We start from the raw sequence: 11,049 nt of genomic DNA, 5'->3' as shown, positions 1-11,049 counted from the left end.
GGCAGTTGATTATTTGATTATGCCCCTTTCACTGTATGAACACACGGATTGCAGTTAAGCACTAAGAAAATACACAAATTCCATATATTGATTTCTTTATTTTTGACATAGTACAGGTATAGTACATCTATATGTTTTTAACATTTTCAGCATTAGGTAGCTTTCAAATACTATATAAGTATATTCTTTCCTTATGACTTTGGTACTTCATTGTAGTCTGTAATGGTGACAAACATTGTATAGGGTATCCTGGTTATATACAGCTTAGCAGTCGTCCAACCTACTGCAATACATTACTACCTATCAGTGTTGATATGCAGGTATCCTCGGACATGAATCAAAACATATAGATGACATGCTGCACATAGCCATTATATTGCATGAAATTAACAATAATTACATTAATATAGAACAATTATTCAATAATTATGAATTATGTTTTCGATTTTTCACACAGCTTCCAATACCTTAATTGAATATTGCAAAGCGCAATGTAACATTTGGATGAATCTATCTTTAATGTCGCACAAATGAATGATCAGTATGTGGAATATAGCTTATGGACAGTGGAATGTCATTGATCTGGGAATAAACAGGCCTGAAGTCTCACTAGACTAGACATCTGCTGAAATCATAGTGCCAAGATGCATACAGAAATCCACTGCCTAGAGACAGGAATCTCACTGTCTATACACAGGAATCTCACTGCCTAGACACAGGAATCTCACTGTCTAGACACGGGAATCTCACTGTCTAGACACAGGAATCTCACTGTCTAGACACAGGAATCTCATTGTCTAGACACAGGAATCTCATTGTCTAGACACAGGAATCTCACTGTCTAGACACAGGAATCTCACTGCCTAGACACGGGAATCACACTGTCTAGACACAGGAATCTCACTGTCTAGACACAGGAATCTCACTGCCTAGACACAGGAATCTCACTGTCTAGACACAGGAATCTCACTGCCTAGACACAGGAATCTCACTGTCTAGACACAGAAATCTACTGCCTAGACACAGGAATCTCACTGTCTAGACACAGGAATCTCACTGTCTAGACACAGGAATCTCACTGCCTAGACACAGGAATCTCACTGTCTAGACACAGGAATCTCACTGTCTAGACACAGGAATCTCACTGTCTAGACACGGGAATCTCATTGTCTAGACACAGGAATCTCACAGCCTAGACACACACAGAATTTCACTGTCTAGACACACACAGAATTTTACTGTCTAGACAAATACAGAATTTCACTGTCTAGACAAATACAGAATTTCACTGGACATCTAGACACATACGGAATTTCACTTCCTAGAAACACAGAAGTCTCAATGTCAAGACACATATAGAAATCCATTGTCTAGATACATACAGAAATCCACTGTCTAGATACATACAGATATCCACTGTCTAGATACATACAGAAATCCACTGTCTAAATACATACAGATATCCACAGTTTAGACACATACAGAATTTCGCTTCCTAGACACATAGAAGTCTCAATATCTAGACACATAAAGATATCCACTGTCTAGATACATACAGAAATCTACTGTCTAGACACATACAGAATTTTATTTCTAGACACATAGAAGTCTCAATGTCAAGACAGGTATAGAAATCCGCTGTCTAGACACATACAGATATCCACTGTCTAGACACATAGAAGTATTAATGTCACGACACATATATAAATCCACCGTCTAGATACATACAGATATCCACTGTTTAGACACATACATAATTTCACTTCTAGACACATAGAAGTCTTAATGTCTAGATACATATAGAAATCCACTGTCTAGATACATATAGAAATCCACTGTCTAGATGCATACAGAAATCCAGTCTAGATACATACAGAAATCCACTGTCTAGACACATACAGAAATCCACTGTCTAGACACATACAGAAATCCACTGTCTAGACACATACAGAAATCCACTGTCTAGATACATATAGAAATCCACTGTCTAGATACATACAGAAATCCACTGTCTAGATACATATAGAAATCCACTGTCTAGACAAATACAGAAATCCACTGTCTAGATACATATAGAAATCCACTGTCTAGACACATACAGAAATCCAGTCTAGATACATACAGAAATCCACTGTCTAGACACATACAGAAATCCACTGTCTAGATACATACAGAATTCCACTGTCTAGACACATACAGAATTCCACTGTCTAGATACATATAGAAATCCACTGTCTAGATACATATAGAAATCCACTGTCTAGACACATACAGAAATCCACTGTCTAGATACATATAGAAATCCACTGTCTAGACACATACAGAAATCCAGTGTCTAGACACATACAGAAATCCACTGTCTAGATACATACAGAATTCCACTGTCTAGACACATACAGAATTCCACTGTCTAGATACATATAGAAATCCATTGCCTAGACATATTGAATCCACTGTCTAGACACATACAGAATCCACTGTCTAGACACATTGAATCCACTGTCTAGACACATACAGAATCCACTGTCTAGACACATTGAATCCACTGTCTAGACACATACAGAATCCACTGTCTAGACACACAAAGTGAAGAAATATCAATGCCTACACAATCATGTGGAGTAACATATATCCAAATACATGTATTAACTCAGAAGTGCTTCATTGAAATGTTGAATAGCTGGTGGACTTGAGCCGAACCAAATTAACAAGGAACCACTGTCAAATTCATTTGAATGTTGGATGGAGCCAGTCAAGAATAACGCACTTAATTGATTTGACCACTGCGTTCAGCCAGTTTCCACTGATGTTTCCAATGCAGGCTTTTCATGTTCCTCCTCAGGTTCACCCTCCGTTACTAATCCAAAAGTTTTGAGAACTTTATGCTGACGTGTGTTTCTCAGCTTTTTCAAGTCCTCAGCATACTGCTGTTCACGTAATAGTTGTTTCCTCTGCTCCTCTAGCTCACGTTTGTGCTCCTGATAAGCCCGGGTCGTCTTGATTAATTCTAATAATTCACGTCGTAAATTGCGGTTTTCCAGTTTGATTGCATTTGTATGTTCTGTGAGACACTGTATGGCCTCCTGAAATAGAAATCACAGGTTTAAGATTCTGATGAAAACTGTTGCAATTTTCAAAATTAGTTCTACATGATTTTAAAAAAGTCTTCGTTATGTTCTTAATTTCATTAAATATTTATAGTCCTGACTAAAAGTATTGAAATTAATAATTTCCTTATTCCAATATATCATTTCCTGGTTCCAGTAAAGTTATAACAGATCATAACGACCTAGTCATCTAGTGGACATCAGACTCCAACAGTTTATACATATAAAAAAGTTGGGCTATGGGCCTGAAAATACTTGTTTTAGATATGAAGCAACGAAGAGAATAAGCAAACACATAATAATAAATCATATTTATTAACCTTATTTGCCTTTTTCTGTAAGGTGGCAATTCTATTTTCTGAGTCACTTTGGAATTCCCGTTTGTCTCTAAGGAAAGTGGACTTGAGTGACTGGATAGTTTCCGAGTGTTTCGTCCTCATCTGCATCACCTCCTTCTCAAGCTCCTTGATCTTGTTGAGTTGTTCTGTTTGTAAGGTCTGGTGTAGAAAGAAGATTATCATTAAACAAATTTAGAATACTTGTCTGTCAATAATTTGCATACCATACACAAAGACTGAACCCGCTAAAATGGTCATTGTTAGTTTTAGTTTTTCTATCAAAATTAATATAATTTCTACTTTCAATGCATCTATACCATATTTGACCTTATAGGTACACGGTGTGCTTAAAAAAGTGTGCTTGGTAACACTAAGTTTACAGAGAAACATGTCCATATGATATTTTTGAGGATTTTTTTTTCTCATTTTACATACCTTTATGTAGTGACAACAATCTAGAGTCTTTTGTTAGAAGACTGAACAATAACATTGGCAGATCAATGAGGTAAGGCCCTTTTGTATGTTTAATTAGACTTTTCCTGGGAAAAGGTGGGGTGCGCTTATAGGGGCAGGTGATCTTATTAGGTAGAATACAGTAATTATGTTGGTGACTTTGACCTCTCCTATATTGCCCTTTAAGAGCTAGTGTTCTATTTCATGAGGAATCGTAGCTTGCACACACTTATCTCGAAAATTAAACCTTGCTGACCTAACTGGCAGGGCTCATGGAAAGCCAATGCATATTGGTTTTACAGTAGTTTGATATTCATATTACTGTTGGTTCAGGCCAATGAAGAAAATTAAGGATTGGAGGTGTCCGTTTTTGCCGATATATTCATACCTTTAATGGTGTGAGGTCTGCCAATTCATCTTTTGTCTTTTTTAAAGAATTATGCTTTTCCAGTAGCAAGATTTCAAGAGCTATTCAAAAGAAGAAAAAGTTGAATAACTAAGGGAAATGAAATGGTAAAAACAATAATGCAATGGGAAAGTGACTGCAAGATAAGTTTTATTTCGTCAGTTATTGTACTGGTATCTGTACATTTCAATTTGACTTCAAATGACCAAAAGTGTGTCTTACCCTGTTTCCTTTCATCAAATTCCTTTTCCATAATTTCCTTTTCTAGGAGGATATTGCGGATTTGTTGTTTGTTGTGATCGCTCAGTGTGATGATGGTCGTCTGTCTCTTACTGGTTTTCTTCTCCATATAACTCATGTATTCGTGCTGTAATAAGAAAAGACAGTTATACTGTAACTAGGAAAAACAGTTCTCCATATAACTCATGTATTCCTGCTGTAATAAGAGACATCTATGCTGTTACTAGGGAAAACAATTATTTTAACTCATGTACTTATGCTGTAACTGGAGGGACAATTTATGCTGTAACCAAGAAAAAAAGTTCTGTATTTGTCTTGTAATAAGGATACATATTTAAATCTAGGAAAAACAACTCTTTATGTATTTATACTGGAGTGAATTTTATACTATATCTAATATGTAATTGATAGACAAATGTCTATATATTGTATAACTAGAAATAGCATAATGGATACATAAACAGATATATGTGTTTTAAGACTGATTTTAGATATGTTTTAATCAGTACATACTGATAAGGTATTGAAATTATTTTGACATGTGAACTGTCCAGGGCAATTTTGAGGTGCCTCTTTTGTGTTGTTCTGTGAGGTAGCCATCCGATACTACAAAAAAGACTCCACCTTAAAATTGCATGCCATCCACCGCAATCAGTGTTAAATATCTTGTCTAAAGAGATATTCATGCATAGCAAAGATGGTTCATTAGTCAATGTTCAGCAAACTGGGCTTTCTTTCCCCCTAAAAACTATAACCAAGTCTGAATGATGTTTCGTGGAAAATCAGTGATGTGTTACTTACACTCTCATTGCGGACTCTGTTTGCCTCCTGTTGTAACCAATCATTCTCCTTCCGTCTGGATATCTTGTTAAGGATTAAAATTTTATTTACTTGATATGAAATCTGTGTGAAAACAAACACGTACACAGTTGACACACACAACATGACAACTATATTGATTAAGTGATATTTCCCTGCAGGGAATTAACCTCTTTTCCGTCTGTATTCAATTTGATTGCCTGAATACTTAATAAATCAAATGCATGTTAAAAAGGATACAAATCTTCGACCTTTTTCCTTGCATTCTCCAAATCGGATGTCACCTTTACCAATCTGAATGGGGAAAAAACAAAGTATTATAAGTAATTCATGTTTAACAACAAAACATGATAAACAATAAGCGGCAGCCAAAACAGTGACTAAGGTTTAGACATTAAAAAAACTGAATAAAGAACAATGACTACACAGTAAAAAAAAAAAGAGTATTCAAATACAATCTACCAAAAATATGTAAGGCAAGATCATAATAAGTGCTGATATTTTTAATAATTAATATCTATCAGAACCAATGTAAGCTGATGCTACTGCGACATCCAGTTCTCATTCCATCTCACCCAGTCACCATGCAGATGACTGGACCAGGAAACTGCGATTTTAATATTTACAATAATCGCTTACTCTTGCTGGAGAATAAGTTCTTTTTCTGTAGGTTCGGGGGTTGCTGGCTTTTGTTTCGGTTCATCGCCATCGTCATCTTTGCCACCCTTTCCTTTCTTTCCTTTCTTCCCACCTTTCTTCTTTGGAGGCATTTTTCAAAACAACCACAAGAAATGGCGTCCTCGGTGACTACGGCAACAGGTGCTAGCTTTCAGTTTAGTTTCGTATTTTTTGATTCCTTTAAAATATAACGGCGGTTTTATTTCATTTTATCAAAAACAGTTGTTGGGTATCTATACTGACAAAAATTAATACAAACAAGGATGAACTCGACCAATTGAAAAATACATAAAATACGAAACCTTACGTCGACATTGTTATTCTTTAAATATGGCGGCGCCCATGGACCGCAAACCGGTAGAAGGTAAAACTACTAAATTACCGCCAGAAATAGATTTAACTTCTCCACGCTTTGATGCAACGAAGGCACTCTTTTCTAGGCAAGTACTTTTGCCGTTTGCATCTGCACAACCACTTGACAATTTAGCAAAGTTCGAGAGTTGGTCTAAACAATCAAAGAAAAATGAAGACATTTCAAAAAATCTACAAATTGAACCAGCAAGGAAGCAAATACAAAGGCCAATACCTGCTGTGGCACTTCGTCGGAAAACTGAACAGCAGTCAACTTCTGCTGATTTATCCAAACAGTCTGGAAGACACCGGAACAAGCTCAACAGAAATGTTCTTACACGGATGGATGGTAAGGGTGATAAAAAAAGTTCCAAATGTCTACAGTAAATGTGCAAATAATGTCTTTAAAAACCCTTTCATCTCAGACACATCTATGTCAAATGGTGTGGTTATCTTAGTCATATTTTTGATAATAAGTGTCTAAAATAACACATTTTTACTGTTTAATATGACAAACTATGAAACTACATTAATTTGTTTTCCTTTTTTTGCTTTATCAAAAATACAATGATTACATTCTGAAAGAAGATTATTTCACATACACTTTGTATGATGCAAAAAAGTCCTTATTACAAAAAAGGTTCCAGTTTTCCGAATTTTACATAGTCTTTACATTTTTTTGTGCATGGTACTTAACTATTGTCATTACCTATTGTTATTAAAAAAAAACTTTAATGACTCACTTGTACAGCATATGCACTGTTAACAAATAAAATATGTAAATCTATGGGTGTCTTTAGTTTAAACGGTGTCACAATGTGTTTTAGTTTCAGTTCTTGATGAATGCACTCATATGACCACTCACTGTCATTTTTATATACCCATACCTTTCTATATGCAATTAAAATGGGTAAAAATCATGTTTTCATTTTCTTTTTTTTTGAAGCGTATATAAAGGGGCCCTTAAGTTTCCTGAAAGAGTGTGTGGAAAACCGACATGTTGTGAAGATTTGGACAAGAGGTGCATGTGAACTAAGAGGTTTCTGCACTGGTTATCTGGTGGCCTTTGACAAATACTTTAATCTGGTAAATATTATCATTTAATTTTAATAATTTATATTTCGAAGTTGTATTTACTAAAACTATTCCTTATGTAAAGATAATGCATCTGAAAGAAATAGTAGAGATTTACAATGTTAATATTAATTTACTGCAATATATGAAGAGTTATCTCCCTTCAACCAATTACACTGTACAATGATCTGTATCATGGAGTCATTCAATATAATTTCAGATATGTCGTAGAACATTTTGAGATATTAGTAACAGGCAAAGAAAATATTTTATTGAAACTTTACTTCAGGAGTTGCTATTCTTCTGTTTTTATTTTTTTTAATGTAATTTTTTTTTTCCCAGGCTATGATGGATGTGGACGAAACTTATAGAAAACCAGTCAGCCGTGATAATCGCTTACCACAATGTACACAGGTAAGTGATCTGGTAATAATAGATTGATGATGTTGATCATCATCGTAAGTATGTGCTCATGTTATCAAGATATTAAAAGACCAGGGGCCACAGTGGCCACAGTGGCTGAGTGGTTAAGGTGTCCTTACACTTTATCACTAGCCCTCCACCTCTGGGTTGCGAGTTCGAAACACACGTGGGGCAGTTGCCCAGTACTGACCATAGGCCTCATCCTGGCACATCCTTAAATGAACCTGGCTGTTAATAGGGCATCAAAATAAACCCCCAAAAAATAATAGACCTGATGAAATGAAAATTGTGAAAGTTTTATCTTCTCAGGAAAACAATTCTTCACCTGAAAATATTAATATAAAATAGAGGATGAGTAGTTAGCTTTGCAAGTAAACATGTATAATGTAATGCTACATAATCATAAAAGTACCCCGCTTTTTCATTTGCTGTACTTCAAATTTTAGCTTATATTTTATTTTTTGTAATTTGTAGATGGTACAATTGAAGCCAACTCCCGATGAAGAGAAGACAGACAGTACAGGACGGGATGGTACAGAAAAATCACCTGACATCACAGGAATCCTCTATTAAAGCTTCTGTAGAAAGTAATGTGAACGCTATGGAAAATCTCAAAATTACAAACACAGAAAAGTCAAAAGAAACTAGTGATAGAAACAGTGTATGTACACCTGTCAAAAGTTGTGCATCAAGTGCTGCAAGTGATTGTGGACATGTATCACAGACACATAAACCTCAGGAAATGTGTTCAACCACGGAACAGAACAAGAACATTGCTGGAGACAGAGATGTTAATGAACTTCTAACCGATATCAGTGATAGGCAAAATGATGACAGTAGGTCAAATACAAGGACAAACAATACAGATGGATGTTCTACAGAAAGAAATACTCATATTGAAAAGGACAAGACATTGTCAGCATTTGATGCCGCGAAAGTGGCAAAAGTGTGGCAAGAGGCAGTGGCTAGAGATAAGTCAAAACCTCCTCTAAAGCTCAAACACAGACACGCAAATCAGCTGTTCATAAGGGGAGATAATGTTGTGTCCGTTAGTCTTGTGTACAAATAATTTCCAAAGTTAATAAAATTGTTATGTTTTCACACATGCTAGTTACTTGTTTAACAATGTTTGGTGTAAGAAAGGATGTTTGTACTATACAAGTGTTGTGAATATCATGGTTTCTCGCAGAGTCAGTTCTAGGTATCGAACACAGCTGTTGTCTGGTATAGATCTGTTGTTAATGATAGTTAGTTTGGCCAGGAAGAAGCATGTATATATCTGACAGCATAACTTCAAACCAAGCATGCCGAAGACGTCCAGGATGAAAGCTAAATAGCATTCAAAACTATTTTCTTACAAAATTTCTACAATACTATGCCCTTTAGCTAAACCCATACAGCTCTACAATGAAGAGTTTCATGACAAAAACAAACCCCTCAAATGATTGTTGTCAATTTGTTATCTTTCCCAATTTTTTTTTTTTTTTTGAAAGATGAGATTTGTGTATTCTTAAGAAATGTTACTTAGATCTTCATTTTAAGCATTTGAAATTGTAAAATATGCATATGTTCTGCCATCCTGGAACAAGACCTCTAGTATGAAAAGAAATAGTTTAGTCTAATTGCCATACCAGGTAGGTTGGCTATTTAAACATCTCAGAACAATAGTCCCATGGAAGACTACATATGAAATTTGAGAATGATCCATAATTTGCATTACCCTTTATATAAAGTACTTTCTACCAATTTGTTTTCCCAATTAGTGTCCATAAATAGAAAACTCAATGGCTGCATACCATGTGATGGCAGACTAGAAAAAAATCCTTCCCGCAAATGAATGATATCAAACTTACTATCAAAATCCAATATGGCTGTGTGTCAGCCATCTTATCCTAAGAACCAGTATCAAATTATAATATGCTCAGAAATCTATATTGATCATGTGCATTTTGTATGAAAAAAATAATAAGCATTAACTCTCAAAATCGAACATTTTCATGTTGGCCATCGTAGTGTAAAAAAAATCCAATGAAAACACCATATGCAGCTATAGTATAAGGGAAATTTACATGTGTAAGTAGAGAAAGGTTCTTTCTATCTTTTTAAGATTTCCAATTTGGGAACAAATTATGCTTAAAAATGTGATTTTCCTATATATATACTATTGAAAAGTTCAGCCCCTCCCTGGAGGAAAACATGAAACCCAGGTGCCATGAAATTTACAACTTTGATAAGCCCCTCAAGACCCTTTCTTTAATGAAGAGTATTTGATTCTACACTATCTGGGTCTTGGAGAGAAGATTTTTGATATTTCATTCAATCTAACTCTTTTTTTTTTTGCCCCATCCCTAAGTCCATGGGGGTCAGCCAGGGTCAATAAATGCAGATTATTAAACTGCTATCACAGGCTAATAAGTTTGAATCATTTCCATTTTAAGTGAAACAAATCATGCTCAAAAAAGATGATTTTTCTATATTAACTGAAGTTCAGCCCCTCATCAGGGAGAAATGTGAAACCTAAAGGCCATGAAATTTTAAAAAAAAATGATAAAGTACATGTACCCAAATACCCTTCCATCCATGAAGAGTATTTGATTCTACCATATCTGAGTCTTGAGAAGAAGATTTGTGAAATAACAGTCAATTTTACCTCTTCTGGTCCCATAGTTGGCAGGGACCATATAATTTACAATTTAGGCTGACCTTTAGTCCACGAAGATTTCAGCAAACTTTCATAAAAAATGAAGCCAAATGTGAAAAAATGGACATGTTTTTCCTTTATTACTGAAATATACAGATGAACGGTGCGGGTCCCTTATTTTCTTATTTTCTATTAATTTTGTTTCTCTGTTTTCCCCGTTCCGTTAACAGCCTATTGGTCACGTGTGAAGATGGTGTCAACAGGGTAGAATCGTTCAATATCTTTGTATAATGCCTTTACGCTGAAATGTAACTCCGAGTACATGCACGTGTTATTATAGATTGAATGATAAAATACCTAGTAGTATAGATTGTTAATAGAATGAGGACCTACATTAGGTACATTATTGCTATTATTAACTGATAACTCCAAATACCTGTGGTCTAAAACGGTTAAGTAATGTAGGCGAAGTAACGAAAAATCAACTCCGCGACCCCACGATGACTGAACGAAGATCAC

General features: G+C 35.3%; 2 protein-coding genes across 2 annotated transcripts; one reads left to right on the top strand and one right to left on the bottom strand.

Annotated features, from left to right (window-relative positions):
- Window positions 1-83: 83 nt before the first annotated feature.
- Window positions 84-6,194, bottom strand: LOC117336195 (coiled-coil domain-containing protein 166-like). The gene is made up of 7 exons (XM_033896648.1): window positions 6,003-6,194; window positions 5,604-5,657; window positions 5,346-5,400; window positions 4,527-4,671; window positions 4,287-4,366; window positions 3,428-3,604; window positions 84-3,083 (listed from the first exon to the last, which is right to left on the bottom strand). Exons 1-7 carry the CDS (start codon window positions 6,131-6,133, stop codon window positions 2,790-2,792), a joined length of 936 nt encoding a protein of 311 aa, XP_033752539.1. The 5' UTR covers window positions 6,134-6,194; the 3' UTR covers window positions 84-2,789.
- A 53-nt stretch (window positions 6,195-6,247) lies between these two features.
- On the top strand, window positions 6,248-8,999 carry LOC117336207 (U7 snRNA-associated Sm-like protein LSm11). The gene is made up of 4 exons (XM_033896659.1): window positions 6,248-6,741; window positions 7,339-7,478; window positions 7,809-7,880; window positions 8,364-8,999. The coding sequence occupies exons 1-4, from the start codon at window positions 6,372-6,374 to the stop codon at window positions 8,460-8,462; spliced, it is 681 nt and encodes a 226-aa protein (XP_033752550.1). The 5' UTR covers window positions 6,248-6,371; the 3' UTR covers window positions 8,463-8,999.
- Window positions 9,000-11,049: the final 2,050 nt, after the last annotated feature.

The sequence above is a fragment of the Pecten maximus genome, chromosome 1 (assembly GCF_902652985.1).
Source record: "Pecten maximus chromosome 1, xPecMax1.1, whole genome shotgun sequence".
Lineage (NCBI taxonomy): Eukaryota > Metazoa > Mollusca > Bivalvia > Pectinida > Pectinidae > Pecten > Pecten maximus.
Note: the sequence above shows the minus strand (reverse complement) of the source record. Positions and strands in the feature narration are given on the sequence as shown.

Bases quoted from the DNA above. Each gene is read 5' to 3' on its own strand.
- LOC117336195 (XM_033896648.1), bottom strand. From the start codon at position 6,133: ATGCCTCCAAAGAAGAAAGGTGGGAAGAAAGGAAAGAAAGGAAAGGGT. The intron at 5,658-6,002 runs GTAAGCGATTAT...TTCCCCATTCAG, and splicing joins GAACTTATTCTCCAGCAAGA to ATTGGTAAAGGTGACATCCG. The intron at 3,084-3,427 runs GTTAATAAATAT...TTTCTATTTCAG, and splicing joins TACAGAAAAAGGCAAATAAG to GAGGCCATACAGTGTCTCAC.
- LOC117336207 (XM_033896659.1), top strand. From the start codon at position 6,372: ATGGCGGCGCCCATGGACCGCAAACCGGTAGAAGGTAAAACTACTAAA. The intron at 7,479-7,808 runs GTAAATATTATC...TTTTTTTCCCAG, and splicing joins TTGACAAATACTTTAATCTG to GCTATGATGGATGTGGACGA. The intron at 7,881-8,363 runs GTAAGTGATCTG...TGTAATTTGTAG, and splicing joins GCTTACCACAATGTACACAG to ATGGTACAATTGAAGCCAAC.